The sequence below is a fragment of the Monodon monoceros genome, unplaced genomic scaffold (genome assembly GCF_005190385.1).
Source record: "Monodon monoceros isolate NGI ecotype Baffin Bay Population unplaced genomic scaffold, NGI_Narwhal_1 Super_Scaffold_2, whole genome shotgun sequence".
NCBI classification, from domain to species: domain Eukaryota; kingdom Metazoa; phylum Chordata; class Mammalia; order Artiodactyla; family Monodontidae; genus Monodon; species Monodon monoceros.
Window position 1 is genome coordinate 2,723,571 of NW_021703776.1, and position 25,560 is coordinate 2,749,130.

The following is a 25,560-nucleotide window of genomic DNA, read 5'->3' on the forward strand; positions in this document are numbered from 1 at the left end:
GCCTCTCCCGTTCCGGAGCACAGGCTCTGGATGCGCAGGCTCAGCGGCCATGGCTCACGGGCCCAGCCACTCTGCGGCATGTGGGATCTTCCCGGACCGGGGCACGAACCCGTGTCCCCTGCATCGGCAGGCGGACTCTCAGCCACTGCACCACCAGGGAAGCCCAGGGCAACTGAGTTTTGAAGAAGGAGCAAATGACAGTCTTTTCAAGAACTTTGTTGGAAAAACTGGATGCCCTATGCCAGAGAAAGAAGAGAGCACGACAAGGAGGGGAAGAAGAACTCATCTAAATCTAACGCCTTAAATAAAAATTAACTCAAAATGAATCACAGAGCTAAATGGAAAAGTAAAAACATGGGAGGAAATCTTCATGACCTGGGGTTAGGCAACAGTTCTCAGACATGGCACCCAAAGCATGTCTAAAGCATGAAGTGTAAAAAAAAAACCCAAAAAACAAAAAAATGGTTTTCCTCACAATTTAAAACATCTAATCTTCTAAAACACTGCTAAAAGAACAAAAAAACAAACCACAGACTGGGAGAAAAATACCTGCAAATCACATATTTGAGCAAAGGTTTGTATCACCTTAAATGACGACTCTTCAAAACATGGTAAAAGAAAATGAATAATCCAATTAAAAATAGTCAAAAGACCGGAACAGAGATTTCACCAAAGAAGATATATGGATGGCAAATAAACACATGAAAAGTGCTCAACGTCATTAGCCATTCGGCAAATGGGAGTTAAAACCATGATGTAGTGCCACTCCACACCTATGAGAGTGGCTACAGGAAAAAAGTCTTGAAAATACCAAGAGATGGTGCGAATACAAAGCAACTGGACGTCTCATATCTTGCTGGTGGGAATGCAAAATGGTACAACCACCCTGGAAAACAGTTTGGCAACCCCATCTGGCCCAGTCCAGGAACGTTTATTGCAGCTCAATACACAATCACAAAGCAGTGGAAACAACCCTGATGTCCTTCAATGGATGGACGGGTAAACGAACTGGGCTGGATCCACACAATGGGCCACGACTCAGCGATGAAAGTTAAATGAGCCGCTGAGACACGCAAGAAGTCGAATCTCAGAGGCGGTCGCTGAGAGAAGTTACTCTCGAAAGGACACTCACTGCATGAGGACATTTAGACGGCATCCTCAAAAGACAGAATGGTAGTGATGGACAACAGATCAGTGGTTACCAGGGAGACTACGAGGGAGGCTGGGGGAGTCTTGGGGGTGATGGGACTGTTCTGTGTACCCTCGTTGCAGGGCTGGCTGGTTGGGCAGATCTATACGTGTGGTTAAAATTCAAGGAACTGGACACCAAAGAAGTCAAGCTGACTCTGCACGAATTCAAAAAATAAAATTTAGAAAACACAAAGAGAAAATAAGAGCTGGATTCAGGTGCCAGTCTTCACGATAGATGTCCATGGAAAATCCTTCTTCCCCCACCCTGCCCCCAGAACCTTCCAGGCCAGCGTCAGGTGTCGGTGCCCCATCTGCCCTCACTTCACACACACACACACACACACACACACACACACACACACTCACTCTCAGGGCCCTGGTGACAGCAGTACCACGTGACAGCAGAAAACCAATCGGTTTGGTTTTACAGACTGTAATCCCGGTTCTGGGATGCTGGGAGGATAAGAGAGAAAAATGCCAGCTCCCTGTTCCAGGTGGGCGTCAGATAAACGGTGCTGATGTGGGACTCACTCACACTAAAATACATCCCTTGTTTATCTGAAAAATCACACCACGGGCGTCCCGTATTTAATTTGGCAACCCTAGGTCGCAGAGGTTCTCGGTGCCCTCGGGCCGTGGCATCCTCGGGACCGCCCAGGCGGGTGGGTATGAAGTGAAGCAGTCGGCCCGTGGGGACGCCCCCCTTGCTTGGCCTCAGCAGGATCAGGCCACAGAGGTGGGCTCTACAGGCAGCCTCCCCGCCAGGTGCGGAGCCCAGGCCTCCTCGGCCCCTTCATCTCACCCCTACCCCAAGGGAGAGCTGCTGTTTTGTGTCCTGCTCCAAAGCGATGGCTCCAGACCGTGCTTTGCCCACCACCCCGGGCTCACGGCCAGACACCCAGCCTGAGGCTGTGTGACTCTGAACGACTCTCTGCGTCTCCCTGAGCCACACGTAAACGAGGCCAGTAGGACCCGTCCTGCCCTCCCCACGGGCCTCCGTGGACAATGGAAACTCGGTGCCGGCCGGAGGGATCGGCAAAGGGCCCCTCAAATGTCCACTGCTCTCTTCCTCATTGTTGACAGGTCACCCCACCTGCTCACCAGTCCCTCCATTCTATCTGTGACATGCGTCTCCATCCGCACCAACAGCCTGTCCACGGGCTCCGATCACAACCTCTTCTTCTACCTGGGCCTCCACGGCAGGTCCACCTCAGCCTCCTGCCCCAGCCTCTCCCTCCCCATGGCACCAGGGCTGTCTGCTGACAGAGCTGATGAGCTTCCATCCCCCCTCAGCAGCCTAGCAGATGGACGGGCTCTAATGGGCAGCACGAAGCCCACCATCCTTCCTCCCTGGAGAACCAGGTCTCTCGTCCTTCCAGAAACAGGCCGTGTTCTCAGACACCTCCGTGCCTCGCTCCTGCCATCTGCTGTCCCCTGGCACGGAAGGGTCGATCGTCCATTTCCTACCCATGGCCTCCCAGGCGCACAGACACAGCCCCGTCAGCGCGTGCCTGGAACGTGGTACCCACGACATGGCACCCACAGTGACCCGGCTCCATGACAGGCTCCTCCACTCTGCCAGCAACTGACCTCACACTCCACACACAGTAGGTGTGCTAACAACGTGTGTCAGGTAGAAGCGAGCATCTCCGGCAAGCCACGGAAGGTAGGGGGGCAGCAGTGACCACAACTAACCCCTGCGAGTAATTAATGATCTCTCGGTGCCAGGAAAAATGATGCCTCCTCTGAGGAACAGAGCTTGTCTTCCTTTCAGTGATGAGAACTATGGCAATCAGGGCTTCCCTTTCTGCCCAGCTTGTCAGAAACACAAAGACAAAGCCAGTGCCCCCTCACTGCACGTAGACTTGCTTTCATGGCTGGCATCCCCTGCCCCCCTCTGCATTCCCTGGCCTGGTTTTCTCTTTCGGTTTTCATTAACCTTCCTGCATACAGGCCCTAGGCCAAGGCTGCAGGGAAACTGATGAGACACAGAGGAAATGCACATGGCAGGGCAGGAAGATGGTCAGAGCAACCGTAGAAAGTGCGGGGAAGTGATCGTCCCAGCGAGCAGCAGCTGGAACCGGGACGGACCACGTTTTCAAGCCGAACCAGAGGGGCAGCATTTGTGCCAGGCCAACTCCTGCACCTGAGCAGACACGACGGGATCGCACAACGGCATCCAGGAGCGGTGGTGGCACTGGCCAGTGCCCTACTCCGAGTCATGCCAGGACACCGAGGGCCACCAGCACGGCTCACTGACCTTTCTTGGTTGTTAGTCGATGGGGAATGTGGGTTGTGAAGCGACAGGCAAGGCAGACGGATTGGGCTTCCCTGGTGGCGCAGTGGTTGAGAGCCCGCCTGCCGATGCAGGGGGCCTGGATTCGTGCCCCGGTCCGGAAAGATCTCACATGCCGCGGAGCGGCTGGGCCCGTGAGCCATGGCCGCTGGGCCTGCGCGTCTGGAGCCTGTGCTCCGCAACGGGAGAGGCCACGGCGGTGAGAGGCCCGCGTACCGCAAAAAAAAAAAAAAAAAAGCATACAGATTGATGGCCAGAGTCCTTCCGGTAGAGGTTCCCTGAAACCCGAGAGGGCCCAGCTCGGGCCGTCATCTGGAGAAAACCGTGCCTGGGTCGGTCACAGAGTGACCTGGGCCTGTCCTCCCAGCCTGCCTCAGCCCAGCAGCCAGCGCACCCCAAATCCTGGAAGCATGGGCGTCACCTTTTCTAAAACTCCAAGGTGACGGGTCAGACGTCACAGCCCTGGGTGTGCAGCCGTCCCTACTACTTCTTCCCTGGCAACCTCAGCTTCCCCCCATCTCTCAGATTAATGATTCAAATGATAACACCAAATGCCAGACCACACTTCCCCGAAGATGCCTGGCAGCTCCCGTTCAGCCGTTCCGCACCCCTCCGTCCACGTGAACACCTGGCCTCCCTTCCATGCGCCCTGGAGCACATGCTCCATCACCCCTTGCTGCTCTCTGCCAGGCCGGGGTCCCTCACCTGCACAGGTGGGCACACAGCACATACCCCCTGATGAAAGCTGCGAGGCTGGGACCCTGACACACGCAGAGGGAGCTGGAGGGACAAGAAGGGGCAGGAAGGACAGGAAGATGCTGCCGTGAAGGAACCAGGGGAAATGAGCTAGAATGAACACAGTTGCAGCCGAACTCTTTGTTTGACCTGTTGTCCTAACCAGTAGGTTTAGCTTAAGAATCACTTTTGTAACTGTTCCAAGTTACCTCGAAGACAATCTGGGCAGTTGAAGTAAGGACAGGAAATTCACTGCTAGTAGGGAATTACTGTTAGTTTTGTTAGACATGATAATGAGATAATGGCCATGAACAAGTCACCCAGTCTATTAGTCAGTGATGCCCGCAGAAGGATTTGTAAATGAAAGGGCAGCGTGAGGGCTTTGTCCATAAAACAATCGAGCCAAATAATACAGAAGTTTAAAGTTTTTAACGCATGATAATGGGCACAAATGGGCACCTGAGTAGGGCCCGCCCCCTGCGCCCACCCATTATGTTGTTCTCTGCCTTTATGCATGTTTGAAATCTGCCATCAAATTTTTTAAAAGGAGAAATACTCCATTTTTGTCATTCCAAGTCATCCACTGAATGGAATTAGCTGAATCTTCAAATCGATTGCTGTTCATTACTGAATTTAGGGCAGTCCCCTGAAAAGTGATCTAGTCTAAAATTCTCTTTTTCTTTTTTTTTTTGCGGTACGCAGGCCCCTCACTGCTGTGGCCTCTCCCGTTGCGGAGCACAGGCTCCGGACGCGTAGGCTCACCGGCCATGGCTCACAGGCCCAGCCGCTCCGCGGCATGTGGGATCTTCCCGGACCGGGGCAAGAACCCACGTCCCCTGCATCGGCAGGCGGACTCTCAACCACTGCGCCACCAGGGAAGCCCTCTCTTTTTCTATTTTTAAGGTGGATACTATTTAAAAAGGAATGACGATCACGTGAAAACACTGCTGAATCAGAAGCTAGGAAAGCATTATTCAGCTACTTCCCGGCACCCTGTGGTTTGCTCAGAGCCAACCAGTCACACTCCCTGCAAGCCACTCCACCTGCACCCCCGTAAAGAGGGCCTGGACCCCAGGGATGCCTCGTACCCCAGGCCCAGGGCACCCCTGCAGGTGAGGCTAGTGATCCTGGCTGGACAGATTCCATTTCCCGCTGAGTTAGGACAATTACTGAAGAAATAGCTGCTAACACATTTGATGCTCCCAGGAAAAAATTTACATTTAAAATTTAATGAACTTCGCACACACTAGAACAGTGAAAACTGAAGACGGACCCAGCGACTGTAATTCCCCTCCACTGCGGGTGGAGCGCAGGACAGTTCAGCAGCTTGGAAAACAGCTGGGGGCTTCTTAAATGGTAACCACACACCTACCACTCAACCCAGCCGTTCCACCCCTAGGTTGTTACTCAACAGAAAAGGGACCTATGTCCACAACAAGACCATAAATGAGTGCTCACAGCAGCTTTATCTGTAGTGGCCAAAACTTGGAAACAACCCAAATGTCCATCAACAGGAGAACGGACATGCAAATTGTTGTAAATTAATAAGTGGAAACAACCCTCCTGTCAACAGAGGAACAAACCACAGAAATACCAAGATTATAAATGAACATCAAAACCATTATGCTGAGTGAAAAAACTAGACAAAAAAGAGTATGTTCCACGCAGTGCCATGTAAAGAAGATTCTAGAAAATGCAAACTAACCTATAGTGACAGAAAGCCGACCAGGTACGGGTAGAGGGAGAGATGGGTTGCAAAGAGGCAGAAGGAAACTTTTGAAAGTGAAAGAAAAACCCTGCATCTGGATTGTGGTGATGGTTTTCCAGGGTGTAAACATATACCAAAATTCATCAAACCATATGCTTTAATTACGTGCGGTTGACTGTACATAAATATACCTCAACCAGTAGTTATAAAATTCAGTACATCTTCTCAACCGCACAGAGGAAAAAATAAATTCCCGAAAAAGAACCTCATCTTCAAAATACTGAGAAGAATAGCGTGAGTGAGATAATGCATAACTGAGGTCCAGAGGCCACTGTCTCCAGCACTAGTTACTCCCTACTGAGTTCAGATCCTGAGGTCAGGACAGTGCTCTCAGCATATAAAATACACCTCCTCCACCTGGAGCAATTTGCCTACGTTTTCCATCAGTGAGGATCTACCTTAGTCCTAACTTTGTCTAAACAAAGGTTTGCTATCTTTTCTGTATCTGATCTTACTAGCCCAGGATATATGCATACTCTTATATCCCCTGCTGACCTAGCACTGTCCTTGCACGTGGTCTGTGCTCAATTTCTGTAGAATTAAGTTTCACCTGTATCACTTATTCAATTAAAGTTATCAAAATTGTCCCTTTTTAAAAAAATAACAGCCCCAAGTAAATGGGACCAGATAAATACTCTGATGAGCGCCCGCCCTCGCAGGCAGCGCTGACGCAGGTCTGCCCTGTCACCACATGACTCCCGGCGGCTTCTGTGCAAGGTCAGGGCCCACCCAGAAAAACAAACATGACAGCTTGGTGGCAAGGTGCCTGCACGCTCCCGGGGTCCTCAGGTCGGGGTCCTCCTCGGCTACCACGTGCCACGTGCTTCCTGCAGGGCCGCTCGGACGACGTGTCCAAGAACTGCCACCAAAGCCAGGTAATTTGCAGTTCAAACTGATATCCTCGACTCTGGTGTTGACTTTTCTGAATAGTGTCCGGTCCTGACAGCCTCCCAGATGTCTGCACTTCTCCACCCCTCTTTATCCTCCTTTTTGATCATGAGGAACAGAGAACTCCCCATTGAATAAACCTCTGGGTGTCTATTTACGTGAGCTAATCTCGGTGTGATATTTACAGCTCCTCCCTCCTGGCTGCTGCGGCGTCTAGAGGCGTGTTATATTTAAGAACTGCTTCAGCAGAACCATTTTCTGAGAAGGCCTTTCATAAAAATAAACCTGCCTGATCTCTGCCCCGCCCTACAAGCGGGACTAATTGCTCCTTCTTTTCTGGGTGTTCCTGCAGCACTCTGTACATACACACCCCTGTCACAGCGTTTGTCATCATGACTCATTTAGAGGCCTGTCCTTCCTTCTACTCTGTGGGCTCTGTCAGGTCAGGGACAAACTGTCCACACCCAAGAGGCCAGCCCACGGATGAATGAGTTTTCATGAATTCTTGTTCTTAGAAAATCATAGCTGATTAAATGAATAAATCTTTAAAAGGGTTCTATAGGGCTTCCCTGGTGGCGCAGTGGTTGAGAGTCCGCCTGCCGATGTAGGGGACACGGGTTCGTGCCCCGGTCCGGGAAGATCCCACATGCCGCGGAGTGGCTGGGCCCGTGAGCCATGGCCGCTGAGCCTGCGCGTCCGGAGCCTGTGCTCCGCAACGGGAGAGGCCCGCATACCGCAAAAAAAAAAAAAAAAAAAAAAAAAAAAAAGGGTCCTATATCAGTAAAAATGGACCATTTCATTTTAAACACCCATTGTAGGAGGGAAACAGAACACAAACTTAACAGAGTAGATCATACATATATGATTTTCACCCAGTGTGTGGGCAGGGAATGCTGTCTGCCATTCCAGTTCCATGGGGATCAGGCCACTGAAGCAGCCCCCATGGTCCACCCTGAGGGGATTCTGGATGGAGAAAAACAAGATACTGGCTCCTAGATAGTAAAGATGTGAATCTAAGGAATAATTTCAATGAGCCCAAACTCTTGCATCTTCCCATACATGGAAAAACACTAAAATCATTAACTTGAGACGTCTGGTTTTTGTGATTACCATTAGTCTGTTGATGTTTGACTACATGTTTTCTTTCCAGCCAAAGCTCCAATATATCCCAGCTTCTCTGGAGCAGCTCCTCAGAGTGAACTGAGAGGCTATCTCCTGGGCTATAGTCCTCAGTAAGATCCCCGAATAAAACGTAACACACAACTTTTAGGTCTTACGTTTTTCTTCAGTCGACAAGAAAAACAAGAGTTTGTCCTAAGATGCTGGAAGATGTTTGATGAAAAAGATGTTTGATGAAAAACATTTTTTAAATGAAGCTTGTCTTTACTTCGTTTTTGGTTTTGTACCAAAGAATCTTTTTACGCCATTTAAATATTTCATGTCTTTTTTGATCAACAATTTATGTTTCAAGACAAGTAATTCTGCAGGAAAACAACTAGATAAATGACCCCGCAAGGGTTTTACAGAGCCTTCTGTTTCATGGGGGATGCTTGCGAAGGCTTTATAACCATTTCCATGTTGCGATGTTGCCGATGACTCACAGCTAGAGGCTAAGTATAGCAGGAGTGCTTGCCTGCAATCTGGGCCTGAGTGGCGTTTTCCAAGGCAACTGGGTTAAACCATGTGAAGTGTATTGAAACGTAGACAGAAAGGCCTCTGAAGAGGAAATTATGTAACAACAATTAGAACAATTGTGCTAATCGTGCTAATGTATGTGGTTCTTTCAGACTAAACAAAACTTTAGCTCCTTGAGACCTTGAAACAGTGTCTTTATTCAGGCCATTCACTTTCACACTGGACGGGAGGATGAACAATGCGATGGATGAAGGGACGGATAATCTTTACCCAGGATTGGACACCTCAGCCACCTGGGAGCTCCTTCAAAACCTACTGATTGAGCCAGGAGCCTGGCTGCCTGGGGCAGGGGCAGAGTTGGCAGTTAAGAAAGTCCTATATTCCAGAGAACTTTTGCAAATCCCTAGCCTTGACAATGTGGTGAGGCAGGAAAGAGGTAAGTCAGTGAGAATTACAGGAATTCAGATTTTGCTGATTTTCTCCTCTCTTTCTTCCTAAGGTCGCAAGTTTCCAACTGGGTGCAGGAGGAATAACCCCCCTGCCCATGGGCCCAGGTTCCAGGGGGCACTGGCCAGCAGCATGCCTGGTACCTCTCCAACCCAGCTGGAGGGTCTCAAGGAACACCAGCCTATGGGCCTGGGCCCTGCTGATGGTGGGGTGATGGCGTGGGGACAGCAGGAGGCTGGCAGAACTGCTCCGAGAATGACAGGACATGTCCACAGCTGCAAGTGCCCAGGGAGGGGACATTGCGTTGCTTCCTGGCCACAGGCCTGGGGTCTGTAACCCTGAGCAGGTGGGTTAACCTCTCTGGGATTCAGGGTCCTCATCCCCGAAATGATGACAATAACAGTACCTACGTACGTGTCTATTGAGAGGAGTAAATGACACAATGCACAGCAGAAAGCCTGCAGGCACCCTCACACCACATCCACAGACCAGAGCTGCCAGTCTGTGGCCAGGTTTGGCCAGGCCACTTCTTTGATGTCCCAGCAGGTCAAACTGCTGTGAGAGCTTCTGGACACCATCTTGGCTGCATGCTTCTCTCACTGCAGACAGCTCCACAGACCACGCTCTGAGTAGCAGTGGCCTCAGGCCTGCTGCAAACACAGGATATGTATCTCTGGCCCTCAAACCCCGGTTCCCTGGCCTTGCTTCTTTCTTCCTTTGTTATTACAAGTGTTCATATTTGCCTTTGAGACTTAAAGGCGTGGATACTGAGGCACAGACAGCCGACACGCTGGCCTGGTCCTGATGCTAAGCCAGACAGAGCAGCACGTGCTCGGCAGGTCTGGGCCTGACTCCCCGAATCCCGTTACCACCCCCTGTGTGATGCGGGATGCAGGCTGGGGCCACTGCCTCGAGGATGAAATGGGTGCTCGCCTTCTCCCAGAGGCCCTGGAAATGAAGTGCAACCTGCCAGCACAGCACCCCCAGAGGCCCCGGCTCCAGCCCACCCTCGGCCAAGGCTCCCTTTCTCCTGAAGCAGCTGCGTCTTCTCAGCGGGCCTGATGTCACCCAGCTGCTCACACCGCCCCACATCTTCCCCTGAGACCTAGAACTTTCTTCAGGGCCCACAGCGACCTTTCCACAAATATCTGAACCATGCACTGCGGGGTAAAGAACTACACTAGGCCCTGTGTCCCTGGGTTCAGATCTGGGTTACCCATGCCGCCCATCTGGCCCTGGGTTACCCATGTCACCTAGCTGGTCACACTCCTTAACCTCTCTGTGTCTCACCTTCCTCATGAAAACCAGGGGAAAGAGCAGCCCCTCTTCCGGGCTGTTGGAAGGATGAAGTGGGATGACACACAGCGGCACTGTAAACGGTGCCTGGTAAGCACCCCGCCGCCCGTGCCCTCCCTGAGCTGTTGTCACTCTCTCCATGCAGCCCCCACCCGCTAGCCTCACCCACAGGCAATACTAGCATCTGAGGGAGTGAGTGAGTGAGTGACTTTCTGCCCAGCTCTGCCGCCTCCGCCCAGGTCCGGCGCCCCAGGTCTCGGGGTTCAGAGCCTCGCCACCCGGAGCCCGGGGCACCCAGAGTCGAGCCTTGCTTTCCACTCACAGGGCTGGAGGCGAGGTCAACCTGGTCCCTCGGCCAGGTCCATGGTCCCTCTGGCTGACCCAGCCAGTTCCCAGACACTCCCCTTTCCTCTCTGGCTTCTCTGCCACGCTGGCCTCGGTGGAATCTTCTAAGAAGAAGCTCTGTCCATGGGGATGGAGCTCTTCTTCTCAAATCCCTTTGACCGATCCCCCAGTTCTTCAAGATGAAGTCCAGACCCCCGGGCTGGCCCTGCAGACCACACGCTGTGGTCCCAACCCATGGTTCAGGCATCTCAACGCGCCATCCTCTGTTCCCTTCCGTCCTCCGGGGTGTGTCCGCCTGCCAGTTAACCCCATGGGGGTGGGAACGGGCCCCTCACTCACTCCTGGCAGCCCCTCCCCTGGCACACGGCCCTCATCTTCCACCACCCAGACACACTTGATCCACTTTTCCACCCAGCTCCAAATCTGACCGGCTTTTCCTCACCTCCTGGCTTCAAACAGGGGCCCTCCTACAGTCAGGGCTGCAAGACCTTCCTTTATGTTGGTTTTAGCTGCCCTCCGATGTCTTGGCTTGGCCTGGTCCCCTCTGAGTCCTCTTCCCTGTGCTCAGAGATGTTTATGAAATAACTGTGGGCAGTTTGCTACGTAGAAGGGCCAAGATCTGGCCTCGCCGCCAGCATAATGAACAAGGAGGGGTTATATAAATAAAACAAGGATGCCGTGATTTCCAGCCGTCAACTGGGATGAGAAATGCTACTCTAAGATGTTCTACTGCTAATGTGAAATGAGAAGACCATTCTTTTTTTTCCTGAAGAGCCCCAATTCTGGTGATCACCGTGCTTTCAAAACTAGGAACCTAACTGAGTTCATTTTCACTCCAGTTCACTGGTCATGAACTGCTGCTACTGTTCTTACTACTATTTTAAGTGAAGACCTGACACAGGAGCCAGAGCGCGGCTGTCAGAGGGGGTCACAGACAGCTGAGGCCATCACGGTGACTCATTTTCTGGCATGTGCCTAAGCATTGGCTCGATGCTCCCAACGCAGTGCCGAACCTATGACAACAATACACCACTCAGAGGCTGCGTTCTTCGAAATAAGCTACTGTTTCCACTGCTGTGATACAACCCTGTACTTCACAAACGAGCGCGTTTGACACTACAGTCATAGGTGGATGTTTTCCCAAGCCTCATTACACAGTTAACACAACAGACCATAATTTCAGGTTCAGGCTTTTACGTTCACTTGCAGGAGCAGAGATGTAAAAACTTTTTATGCCCTTTTATAGAATCTGGAGACAGGACGTGCGGCTGAACGTGGGCTGGAAAGGCCATCATCCAAACCCAACAGGGAGGTCAAGGTGCACATCTGCTTTTGTGTACACAGTGAGGGCCCCGTGGGCCGTGGGAGGTGGTGGTGCAGCAGCCCCCTCACCCCGGACTGGAGAAGCAGCAGACACAGAGGCCGGTTTGACCTCCCAATTACCACTACTTTACTGTAGCAAAAACAGAGAGTCAAGAGGAAGTTTGTCAAAACAACAAATATTGTTGGACACCTATTTATCTCAAGCTAATGAGCTTGGAGTGGCGGTTGACCAAGCTCTGAGATGTTTCCTGTGACAAACATAGACAGACTTATCAGAATTTAGGTTGTCTACGGAATCTGACTCTACCGGGGCATGTGTAAATCCTCTGGGTTTTTCCGTTTGGATCAGCCAAGTGTCTTCATTTCCCGACACTTTCCCCAGTGGATCTGCAGACTTGCTCAGTATTTTACCTCGCTTCCAAACATATGTTTTTCAGGAAATCATCCTATGGTGTTATCTCGCAGAGAGGAGTCTACAGAGCAGCTGATCAAACACATGTGAGACATCGCTGACTGTGTTCCACGCTGAACCTAGATTATTTATTTTATATTCTCTTTAATGGGTAAAGGATGTCATGCAATGATGTTGGACACAGCTTAGGTTTGGAGCAAAGACCTCCTCCAAAATCCTTCACTGGACCAACAGTCGGGAGACCCCAATCCAATCACAGGCTGCTCCACCATCTCCATATCAGTCAAGACAAGACCAAGGATGAAGGGATGCCCAGGTCCAAGTGGCACCAAGAGGGTGCATTTGAAGACCTTTTTGTCCCACCTGCCATTCTTTACATCCACACCCTCATCATGGAGGTGACCAGACAGCAGCAAGCCACTCGCTCCTCCCTCAAAATCCCCAGCCTGCAACATCAGGACCTCCTGCAGAGCAACAGGTGGTCACTACCACACGTGGACAAAAGAAAAGGGACATAAGTGAAACCTGGTGCAAAGCTTTTTCTCCCAACGATATATCACTTCTGCACGTAGAAAATAAATGAAAACATGTTTCAATGCCAATGCCTATTCAGCATTATAAAAACACTCCCTACCTAGTCTACCTATAATAAATGCTGGAGAGGGCGTGGAAAAAAGGGAACCCTCCTGCACTGTTGGTGGGAATGTAAATTGGTGCAGCCACTATGGAAAACAGTCTGGAGATTCCTTAAAAAATTAAAAATAGAGCTAACATATGATCCAGCAATCCCACTCCTGGACATGTATTTGGAGAAAACTCTAATTCGAAAAGATACATGCACCCCCGTGTTCATTGCAGCACTATTTACAATAGCCAGGACATTGAAGCAACTTAAATGTCCATCAACAGAGGAATGGATAAAGAAGATGTGGTACATACATACAATGGAATATTACTCAGCCATAAAAAAGAATGAAATGATGCCATTTGCAGCAACGTGGATGGACCTAGAGATTATCATGCTAAGTGAAGTAAGTCAGACAAAGACAAATGTCATGATATCGTTTATATGTGGAACCTAAAAAAAACAAAAAACAAAAAAACAAGATGCAAATGAACTTATTTGCAAAACAAAATGAGACCCACAGACATAGAAAACAAACTTAGGGTTACCCTAGGGGAAGTGGTGGGGAGGGATAAATTAGGAGCATGGGATTAACATACACACACTATTATATATAAAATACGGAAAAAACAAAGACCCACTGGATAGCACAGGGAGCTCTACTCAATATTTTATAATAACCTATAACGGAAAAGAATCTGAAAAAAATATGTATATGTATAACTGAATCACTTTGCTGTACACCTGAAACTAACACAACATTGTAAATCAACTATACTTCGATTAAAAAAAAAAAAACACTCCCTACCTATATAACAATGTTATGAGAATGAAGTGTGCACCCCTCCCGCACACGAGTGTATTATTAAAACCAGCCCAGTTTAAAAACAAGTCATCCATTACTTCCCATTAACCTTGCCAGGTAAAGTCTAAACGCTGACATACGAATACCTATCATTTTCAACTCAGAAAATGAGAAGTAAACAGCAAGAAAACATTCCAAACATATAATTTCCCCCTGGGGTTGCCATTCAGATGTCTTGTCTAAAAAGCAATGTTTTCCACTGACCGACAGTGAAAATAAAGAGAGAAAGGACATATTCTTCCAACTCCGGGTGTGTCATTTATCAGTTATAACTGACAGATGGAAAGGATTCCACACAGGTTAAGTAAAGCTTCATAAAGCATGATAAGTTATTTTCGTGAGTGTGACTAAAAACAAGCTTAAGAAGAAGAAAACACACCGAGGAATGATGGGCTGGCACAGACCCTGGGGGGTTAAGAGCACCTGTACAGGGACCTTCACGACACTAAGGTGCCCCCAGGTGGGCGCTCAATCAATACCACCTGGTGATGATGGCGATCCTTTCCACCTATGAGGCCCCTTGGCGTCAGCTGCAGGACAGAGCAGCAACAGCGCTGCCCTGAGGACCACCCGGAATATCCTGCCTCCTAGCTCCTCTGTGCTGGGAGGCCAGAGATGGGGGACATTAACCCCAGGAGCCCCCATCTCTGACGCCCACCCACCTGCAGGAGGTGGGCGGTGAAAGCTGCCAGGCTTACTGTGACACTCACAGCATGACCCATGGTCCGGCCAAGGCCGCCCACAAAAAATCACACCCCCAGCCCTGTGAGTCTGAGTCTGCGTAGCTTCTACTTTGAGGGCAGCCCGTCTGTGGGGCAGGGCAGAGCCCTGCGCTTTCCCAAAACCTACAGGCACAAGACGCAGTGAGCTGAGTCAACACCCTGGGCCAAGGGAGGTGCTGAAACGTCTATTAATTCCTAAGCCAGGATCGGCAGAATGTCTTGCTGGGGGAGAAGTCTGCATTCGAGGCGTCACGTTAATTCACAAACACGTTGTCTGTGCTCCACAAGAGCTGGGATCCCACCCCACTTACCTCTCCCAAAACAACACCCCACCCGGGCGACTCAGGGTTGCACATCTGGAGACCTATCAACACCGCTACCATCAGGTGGGTAACATCATGGGTCCCACACACAAGCAAGAAGCCACTCGGATGCTGACAAGGGGACTGTTTCTTCAGAAAAATGCCCTTGAGAAACGCAGGTGGTTCGGAAACAGTCCAGGGGCATCACCTGCGGAAACCAGATGGTAGCTTTAGCCAACGGGACTTTGGAAGCTATGTCCCAGGCCTCTACTCTGTGTGGTGGGTGACCTCAGGGTGAGGGGCAGGACACCAGCCTGGAGTCTTCAGCCATGTGACAATCTCACCCATTAGCTGTAGAGAGAATTACATCCACCAACTTTGGAGCACCGATGGGGTTCCAGCCTCCTGCGGCGGGGCTGGTGACGCCTGTCCCGTCAGCTGGAAACCATTAGTATCACAGATGACTAAAAGGCTGAAATGAGGCAGGTCCTCACGAAAAGCATTTCTGTCTCCTCCTTTGAGAAAAATGTCCAACCCCAAAGGCAGCATTCCAAAAACGTGAAACATGATGGTCAGTGAAAAAAGAACTGACGAATAACAAGGAAATATTTTACACTGAAATCTTTTTCAATTTAAATTCATCTCGTTCCCAAACTAGTTTTCATTACTCTTCTGAATGTGGTAAAATTCCCCCCCTAACCTCGTTCGGGACAACTCTACATCTGTGGATCACTGCATGGAAACCAGGCATCGGCACCTGAGAAGCGGTGGGGGAGGGCAGGGGGAGTGATGTAGGGCGGGTAGGGCACGAAAGACACTCGGCTTCATGACCCCCAGGAACACCTCTCTTTAAAAGCTTTTTTTTTTTAATTGAAGTATAGTTGATTTTCAATGTTGTGTTAATTTCTGCTGTACAGCAAAGTGACTCAGTTATACATACATATATACACGTTCTTTTTCATATTCTTTTCCATGATGGTTTATCACAGGATACTGAATATAGTTCCCTGTACTCTACAGTAGGACCTTGCTGTTTATCCAACCTATATATAATCGTTTGTATCTGCTAACCTCAACCTCCCAATCCTTCCCTCCCCCACCCCCCTCCCCCTTGGCAACCACCACTTTTTAAATCCACTGACAGGTCTGCAGACCACTCCTCCTGTGTGTGATGCTGTCCAGACACTGCTAACCACTGAGATGTAAGAAGGGGTTTAGACACAGCATCAGAGGGAGAAAGTTTTCAAGCCAACTCCATGTGATAATTATAGGCAGCAAGACAGACGGGCGGGCAGACGGGTGGGGAATTCTGGCAGGGAGCTACTCTCAGTGGCAAACGTCTAGATTCTGGCCACAGTGAATCAGTCTCTTTCCAACCTAATGGCTTGTTTATTGAACATTAGTGGATTTTGCTCTTAATTAATAGGGCTCCAGCCAACACAACGATCACTGTTTGAAGTCTCAGGAATTGGCCATGGGAACACAAGTCTACACTTTTGCTGTATTATCACTCCCACCTGAGCTATTTTTAAATTCAACTCCCTAAACATCAGGTTTGCAAGAACTGCCAGAATCTGATTTGGGAGCCTGCTACTGTGCCCAGGGCTGGGACTGAGCTTAAACATCACGTCCCCGCCACCTGCACACACACACACGCGTGCACACGCACTCGTGCCCACAGCCCGTTTTCCCAAGTCTCCTAACTCAGTTTGCTACCTAAGCATTGAATCATTCAAGCCGCTTCCACGTAACCGAAGGGTCAACACATCTGGTCCACTCCCTGAGCTGAAGGCCGAATGGAGCACAGATGCTGAGACAAATGCTTCGCAGGGGTTCCTCGTCCTGTCTGCCATCCCCTTCCCAACCCACGCAACTTCCCAGGCGGGAACCCTGATTCTCCTGCTACGGCCACCCCGGGGGCCCAGGCTTGGAAATCCTCCTGCCTCCCCCACCCCCCCCCCTTTCAGGCTGGTGCCCATTCTGAACAAGACACAGTGGGCAGGGCACCCGTAACAGGAACAGAGACACCGTAAAAAGCAAACTGTTGGTGCCCTGATCTGTTCCAAATGAAGCCATGGGGTCAGGGCCAGGCTGGTGCATGGGGCTCTCCTGGAAGGCCCTGGGGGTGGTGTCACTGCTATCCAGAGATGCCAGCTGCCCAGCAGGTGCTGTCACAGACCCACAGCCACACTGTGGAGGAAACCCTGCACCATGGCCGTGAGGGATGCTCAGAGCAAACTAAGGCCACGTTTCCAGCAGAGGCCCAGGAGCCGCCAGGGGCCCCCAGTCTGAAGAAACTGGGGGTCCCCCAGGACCCTGGAGGAGGGGGAGAAGCAGGGACACCTGCCTGGTCTGCCCACTTTCACCTCAGCTCCCCCCACTCCCCACAGAGAGTCAGAGGCTCGAGCACACTAGCAACGATGCCGGGAAGCTCCCTGGTCCCGTCCCCTCTCCCTCCAAGACTGTAAAGGACCAGGTGATGAGGACACAGCCAGCGGACAGCATGTTGGAAACAGGAGCTCCTGGGCGCTGCTGGTGGGAATGCCACACGGCGCAGCTGTTGTGTAAAGCAGGACGGCGATTCCCGAAAAGTTAAACACAGAACTGTCTACAGTCCAGCAATCCCACTCCTGGGAGGATATGGGGGAGGGAGTCAAAGCAGAGACGGGTATCTGCAGTCTCACGTCCAGAGGAGCATACTTCACAGCAGCCAGTGGTGGAGGCCAAAGTGTCCACTGACAAGTGCTGTGATTACACTTTCAGCCTTAAAAAGGAAGGAAATTCCGACACCTGCTACCACATGGATGAACCTTGAGGACATTCTGCTAGGTTACATAGGCCAGTTACAGAAAGAGACATACTGTATGAGTCCACCTATATGAGGTCCCTAGAGGAGTCAAATCCACGGAGACAGAAAGTAGGATGGTGGGCGCCAGGAGCTGGGGGAAGTGGGTGGGGAGTGAGTGTCTAATGGATACAGAGTTTCGGTTCGGGCAGAAAAAAATCGTGGAGCTGGAGGTGGTGACACCTGCACAACAGTGTTAACGGACTTAATGCCACTGAGCTGTACCAATGGTAAACGCTATATCATGTAAATTTTACAACGATAAAAACAAAGACTGGGTCAACAGACATGAGCAAAGGGAAAGGGCACCTCAAAGGAAAGGGCACGTCCCCTTCCTTCCCCCACCTCAGGCTGCGTTGGGGCAGATGGCCCCAGCAGAGCCCCCAGACAGGGAGAAGCAGGTCCCCTGTGACTTGGCATCTTGTCTTAGCCTGTTCGGGCTGCTATGACAAAACCCCACAGGCTGGGTGGCTTCTAAGCAACAGTATGTATTGCTCGCAGTTCTGGAGGATGGAAGGCCGAAGTCGGGGTGTTGGCGTGGTCCGGGGGGGGCCCTATTCCGGGTTGCACACTCCTCACTGTACCTCCACACGGTGTAAGGGCCAAGGGAGCGCTCAGGGTGTCCTTTATAAGGGCACTAATCCTAATCCCAATTATGAGGGCCCCACCCCAGAAGCCCACCTCCTAATATCACCACCTTGGAGGTTAGGAATTCAACATGTTCAATTGGGAGGGACACAGACATTCAGACCACAGCAGGACTTCCACAGACTTTCATCTCCTCTCTCAGCCACCATCACTTTGTATCGTCTGATACTGTCACTCTAGTTCCACAAAATCAGACGTCCAACACATCTCAAGTCTGCAGAGGCAGGATGGCACAGCTGGCAAGCCCAGTCGGAGTGGATCGGGCTGAATGGTGTAGTAACAACTGACCTTTCTGTTGTCCTATAGTCCGGCAAAAGCCAGATGAAGCAGCCAGTTTTTAAAAAGTCAGTTTTGACAAAAGAAGGGTCTATAATTTCTGGGAACCCTTCTGATCCTATGATTTTAGATCTCATGTGAGTCTTGAGCTCATCTTACCCAATACCCTCCACGAATCACGGGGAAGCAGGGCTCATTTACAGAATTGCAGCTGTGCATCGTGTCCCGTGCCACAAAGTTATGACACAATTTATCATCAGGTAGCATCCCTGCCCCCCAGGAGCTCGTAAGTCAGACGGTCAGAGACGAGTAAATGGAAACCCACATGAGGGTTTCCTACAGGGGAATCACCACTGCCACAAGAGGCGAAGGTCAGGGCTCTCATCCGAGACTGGAGGGGAGGGTCTCGAGGGCCTTCGATGCAGCCCCCAGCTGCAGCTGGGTGAGGGGGCAGCAACCACCTAGGAAAGGAGAAGAAAAGCCCACGGGCCTCGGGGAGAGAGAAAGTCTGAGAAAGCAGGGCACAGTCTGGTTCGGGAGGGATAAGGGGGCAGGGAAAACAGAAGAGACTGGAACTGCATGCCCTCTAGGGCGCCACTGGCCACACCTGGCTGTTGACATTTAAATGAATGAAAATTGAAGAAAGTGAAAAATTCAGCTCCACATTTCAAGTGCTCAGTGGCTCCTGGACTGGACACAGATACAGAGCATCATTAACCCTCACAGAATTTCGTGGGACAGCACCGGGCTGGGAAACAGGCAGGAGCTACCCCAGGACAGGCCAGCAGGCTCGGCTCAGAAGGTCAGTTTAATCCTGCACAACTGACACTGGGACCCAAGTCTTCTTATTCCTGAGCCCGTTTCCCTTCCACCAAGCCTGCCTGTCTGCCTTTGATAGGAGAAAGTCAAACAGGATTAATGACCAAGCACAAGGCATTCTAGATTAGGGAGATACCCGTCTGGCCCAGTCGGGGTGTGAGCATGTCCACGTGTATCCACGTGTGTCCAGGGAGAAAGACAGCCTGCTGCCCTCGTCTGGAGGGAGGGGAGAGTGTCCCTAAGACAACGGTTCCTCGTCTGAGATCTTGGACAACACAGTGAGAAGGAAGGGGGAGAGCAATGAACCAGGACTCCTGGTCTATCTGGCTCAACTTTGGGAATTTGTGTCAGTTTTTTTCAAAAAGGATAAGGACTTCAATGATCTTTCTAAAGCAATCAGTGTCTCTTAAAAAGGTAGCATTTGGTTTGGCAGAGGTGGGGATTGGATCTACAACAGGGTTTGTGAGAAAGTGTTTGTGGTCTGGGAACCTGTCTCATCAAATGTACCTCAACAAAATACATCTTAGCCGTTGCTTGAAAAGCTTTTCCTTTAATTTTTAAATAGAAATGATTTTGGCTGTGGAATTTATTTTCATTGAACTTGACCTGTAGAAGACACGGTCCTGGCAAGCAACAGCTCAGTGCCTAATTAGGGGACAAATGGAAGCCTGTGAAAACCCTCAAGGCTGCAGTGTGCCCCCAGCCGGGGAAGTGAGCGTCCTCATTTCTGAAGCGGGGGACCATCCCTGAGATGGACGGGAGGAAACACAGATGCTGCCGGAGACCCACCAGAGTACGTAGCAAAATCTACTTTAGAATAAACACCATTAGGTCTTGAAAACAATTACCATCATTAGCTGTGTATAAAAGCAAATGAAACCATATAAAGTATTGATATAAGTCAGAAAAAAAGTTGAATACTACGACTGGAAGAGACAGGTAAAAAATAAGGAACTATGGGAACAGGAAGGAAAAGTGATAAAAGACGCTGCCATCAACTCAGGGGCTGAAAGCCAGCAAGTGGTCCTGAACAGTGAACACTGCAGGACAAGGTGAAAGTGGAAGCAAAGGTATAAAGTGGTAGGGGGTAGGGGAGAGATTTAAAATTCGCTTAAAAGAAAACCATAAAAGAGTAAAAAGGCAGATTATCACTATGTCAATAACATACATCAAAATTAAATGGCTTAAATCATGAAAAAAATGCAAAGATGAAGATATATAAAAGCCTTCAGTGGATCAGGAAATATCAAATCTATATTCTGTTATAGTATAAAGCAACTGAAAAAAATGTACAACTAAAATTACCCGAAACGTACAATCCACAGACCCCACAATTATATGAGGATGGGGAGAGAATAAAGGGGTGCGGGAAACACATAATAAATACACGACCTCTCCACTAAATGTTTTTATTTAGTTCAAGTCCAAATCACAACCAACTGCTCCTATGTTTTAAATTTGCACATCCTCAGTCTAAACATTACTTTGATGTCAAATATCTCGGCTCACTTTTTAAAACTGATCGTCAATTAAAATTTTAAATTTAATGATAAATTTAATAACAAAGCACAAAAGGCCTAGAAACCTAAACTGCTCCTTGCTGTGCAGACAGCCTATAATCACTCTTTTCTTAATAATTATGGAAGCATTCTCGGGTGTTCAGAAATTACTTCACTTCCCAGGTCCCAAATTAAAGCGGCCGCTGGACCCAGACCTGCATGCACGTGGGGGTGTCACTTGCCTGCACCTACCCAATAATAATCCACTCCGCTGGTGCCAGAAAAGTCAGGCAGGGAGGGAGAGAGGAGGGCCTGCAGGCCGCCGTGCCCAGAGTCAGGAGAACCCAGCACAGTACAAACGTCATTACAGCAAATTTAATCGTATATTAGCTTCACCTTCATTATACAACCACTGAGAAATACTCACAGTGCTCTGAGGTTATTTGCTATTGTAACAGGGAAATGTCCAACTCCTCTTACGTGTCAAGAAAATTTTAAGAAAAACTATAATTACAAAAGGATAAAATTCCTAGGCTTCCTTTACACTTTATATCAAACAATAACTTTGACATTCTTAAATGAACTGCCAACATAACATTTAAAAAATACAGCTCAAATTAAATGGGAAAAGTTTAATGAAGCCAATAATTAGACACACTGTCATTTTTAAGGATGTAAATACATTTTCTAACACATTGGCCAAAAGCCTAGAAACCTTAAAAAAAAAAAAAAAAGGCCTAGAAGCCTAAACCTGTTATTATGGGGCACACCTGTTAATATTTTATTATCTCTGTATGCTCGTGAGAGGTGAGGTAGGAAATGCTGAGTTGGCCACCCAAGTTTACGGTCGGGAGTAGAGGCCTCCTATACTGAACGCTACGTTGGGTGTTGAAAGGACTCAAGTAGCTCAAGTTACCCACTTGAATTAATATTTTAAAATTTATTTCTTGGGCTTCCCTGGTGGTGCAGTGGTTGAGACTCTGCCTGCCGATGCAGGGGACACGGGTTCGTGCCCCGGTCCGGGAAGATCCCACATGCCGCGGAGCGGCTGGGCCCGTGAGCCATGGCCGCTGAGCCTGCACATCCAGAGTCTGTGCTCCGCAACGGGAGAGGCCACAACAGTGAGAGCCCCGTGTACAGCAAAAAAAAAAAAAAAAGGCAAAAAAAAAAATTATTTCTTGTTCTAATAACTTGATTAAATAAAGATGAATTTATGCAGAAAAAGGATTACCATCTATGTCTCCAGGAAGCACACTTTTTGATGAGACTGACTAGAAAACTTCCACTGATTTTTATATCAGCACACTGCCTGAATGCAGTCAATGGTCAAAGGCACCAGCTGTTTAGACATTTCATGTCACTGGAGACTATTTTATTCTACAGAAATACGTGTTTCCGCCATAGAAAAAAAAAAATTAACCAGTATCCTACCAAACTCACCAATGTTCTGTCTCTTATTCATATAGGGTCCAGTGGGACAGTTAACCCCGTGTCCATCACCAACTACTGGGATGGATCTTACACATACTCAAACTAAAAGTAAGCCAATAAACTTTGTCTTAAATGGACTTAAAGATATTTTAGAACCTCATCCAAAGGTAATTTACCTTTACTTGCATTCTAGAATATTCCATCCATTATTATACCTCAACTGAGCTCTGAAATTCCTAAAACGTCACATCAAGTCTGACTCTTAGTTTTTGCATGTCTTCTTTCCTAAAAGAATACTTTCCCCAGACAGTTTTAAGTTCATCTTAAGTTATGATTTTAATGAAATTACTAGTAAAAACCTATAATTTCAATCTAACTAAAATGTATACTTGTGTTCTCAACAAAGATAACAAATAACTCTGCATTAATAATTTAGGCAGACATACGATGGGTGAGTTTACATTCACTAAGTCCTCTGGCCCTTCAGTAATCCTCAAGAAGGGCTGTCATACACCGTATTTTACAATGTGAAATCTCCTTAATTCATTGTCCCCCATCCAGCCCATTACAAGGAAAAGTGCCAGTTTCAGTGAACGACAACAAATTCGTTACATCAGTTATCTGCTATCGTGCAGAGAAGTGATAACTTACCGAAAGTGGGATTGGATAACCAATCATGGCAGTATCAGAGAAAAACAAATTCCCCGGAGTACGTGGCAAGCACTGCCTTATTCTTAGGCAACATAGGAACCAGTCAGAGAGACGAGACTGTAATTTCGGTGAAGAACCAACAGAAGCTGACTACCACCAATAATGTACCAAAGCCAAAATTTTCACATCTGTATCTTTCCTTTCTGGTAGGCAACCGATACACCTAAATCATATAAAACATTCAAAAGAACCCAAGACCATTTCTTTCCTCTGATTTTAAGCACGTTGATATTGCTTGACTTCACTAAAATGTACTAAAACAAATGAAAAATGATACAGTAATTGGGAATAATAGACTTAAAAGCACTATGTCTACATTTCTCGGACAAAGATGTTCAAACAAGCAGATCAGAGGTTCTGGATGTGAGTGTGGGGACAGAACCAAATGCATCAATAATAACAATCTCACTTTTGTTACCATATCCACAGCAAAAGTCCTTAGTCTCCCTGGGGGACTTGGACATGAAGGCCAACCAGAGCTCTGCAAAGCACTGTGAACCAGACCCAGGGTGACTGCCCTCTTGCTTACACAGTACCAGCCTGGAAAGAGGGCCCAATTCTTAGGGCTCCCCGTTTCACTTCTACAATCAGATTCCTTTAAAGGATCTCACAGATAGTTTTTGGATACCGTTTCACTGGCCTCTTAAATGTTCTCCTTCAAATATATTTCTAAGGTAGTTTTGCCAAAAAACGATTCCGTCTCCTTAAACAGGCTCATTAAATAGGCTCCAAAGACGGCAGATTTAGAGGCAATTATGTTTCACATTTCTCTAAGTCATTTTGCAATGACCCCTGCCATGAAAAAGGATTTCCCACGTGTATTTTCTTTGCGGGAGATTTATTTATTCAAACGTAATTACATAACCACTAAGCGCCCTGCAAAAGAAAAAAGTTCTTTTTAACATTCCTCAGCCTCAGGATTATTTGATTTGCTAACCTGGCTCACTTTTTCCTGGCATTAAAGGGAGAGTTAAAAAAAAAAAAAAAAAAGCCAGTTTTTGAAAACCTTTTGCGCACTTGGGCAGCACCGCGGCCTATGGGCACACGCGGGCAGGATGAGTCAGTGGGATGCACTGCAAAGAAATGAGATTAGTTGTCCCCAAAGCTGCCTCGCTGGAGACCAGTTGCTAGAGGGGAACGTGGGCCCTTTCGGTAAGCAGGTGCAGGGCCCACCCCAGGCACTCATTCCATTTGCAGGACTCATCACACATTTGCTCCAGGCCCAGTAAGACAGTTCGCAGGTCCTGGGTGCGCCCCGCGGAGAAGCAAGGCAGCCGCAAGCAGAGCGCGCAACGTTGCAGCGCAGCGGCCGCCAGGCCCCGTGGGGTCGTGCAAGGTTCAAATTCCGCCTCAGGATCCGGTTAAAGAGCGGGCTTGTTTTTCTTGTATTAAGGAAGTCACTCTTTCTGCGAGTAAAATGTGAACGTGACATGCAATCCACACACGCGAGGTGTGGGGATGGAAAACAGACCCCGCGAAAGTTTGGGCAGGGGCAAGACCACGCCAGCCGGGATGGGAGCCCCGACTATACTCCGATGCTAGGGTCCCTGACGCGGGCCCGGCCCGCCCCGCCTGTTTCCTGTGCAGGGGAGCCCCGAAAAGCCTGCCGGGGCGGGGGAGCAGCGGTCAGGAGAACCTCCAGGGCAGTGCCCTCTACACAGCCCTCCTGAGACCGCGGCACCCAGGCGCCTCCGGGGGCCCGAAACCTGTTCCCCTTCCTTTTGGGGGGAAGGTAGAGCGGACGGTGGGGCGGGGTGCCGTGCCGGGTGCGGGGTGACCAGACTGGGACGCGGGCGGGAGCCGGGCAAGTCAGCGACAGGGCTGGGGGCCGGGGCCGAGTCTCCACTGCCTTCCAACCCCACCCCCCACCCCGGAGAGCCCTCGCGGGTGGCAGAGGAAGGCTCGGGGCTCGGTGGGGCTCTGCCCGCGGGGACCCCCCAAAGGGATCGCGCCCACAAACGCACCCACGCGAAAAGCGCCCGGGCCTCGGCCTGACACTGTTACCCGGGCAACGACCCGGGAGCACAAAGTACACAACCCGCTTCCTTCGCGGGGCGCGGGCCTGCGGGCCGGAGAGAGGCGCCCCCGTCCCGAGTGCCCGCCGTGCGGGCGCGGGCGTCCGAGCCGAGCGGAGCCCGGAGCCGCTTACCCGGTCGGGGGCTTGGCCGCCGAGGCGCGCGGCGCGTCCATGGAGCCGGCGGGCGGGGGGCGCGGGCGGCGCTCTGGCCCCGCGAGTCAGGCGCTCGAAGCCGCCGCCGCCGCCCTCATTCACTTTTTCCGCGCCGACCCATCGTCCTCCCTCGCGGGCCGGCGGAGGACAGCGGCGGGGCCGGGACGACGGAAGGGGCTGGAACCGACCCGCGCGGGCGGGAGCGCGGGCCGCGCGGGGAGGGGCCGGCGCGGGGCGGGGGCGCCGGGAGTAAGGTGCGCCTCGCCCCCGGGAGCGCCGCCCCCGCCGCCGCCGCGCGCCTCCCGAGCGGC

At 50.0% G+C, this 25,560-nt stretch overlaps 1 protein-coding gene across 6 annotated transcripts in view; it reads right to left on the reverse strand.

Moving 5' to 3' along the window:
* Positions 1-25,325, reverse strand: part of COBL (cordon-bleu WH2 repeat protein) — a 257,530-nt gene extending 232,205 nt beyond the window's left edge. For all 6 annotated transcript variants that reach the window (XM_029234103.1, XM_029234100.1, XM_029234102.1 and 3 more), the window contains exon 1: positions 25,229-25,325. In XM_029234103.1, the coding sequence (XP_029089936.1) occupies positions 25,229-25,269 (41 nt within the window). In that variant the 5' untranslated portion in view covers positions 25,270-25,325. The remainder of the gene's footprint in view (positions 1-25,228) is intronic.
* Positions 25,326-25,560: the final 235 nt, after the last annotated feature.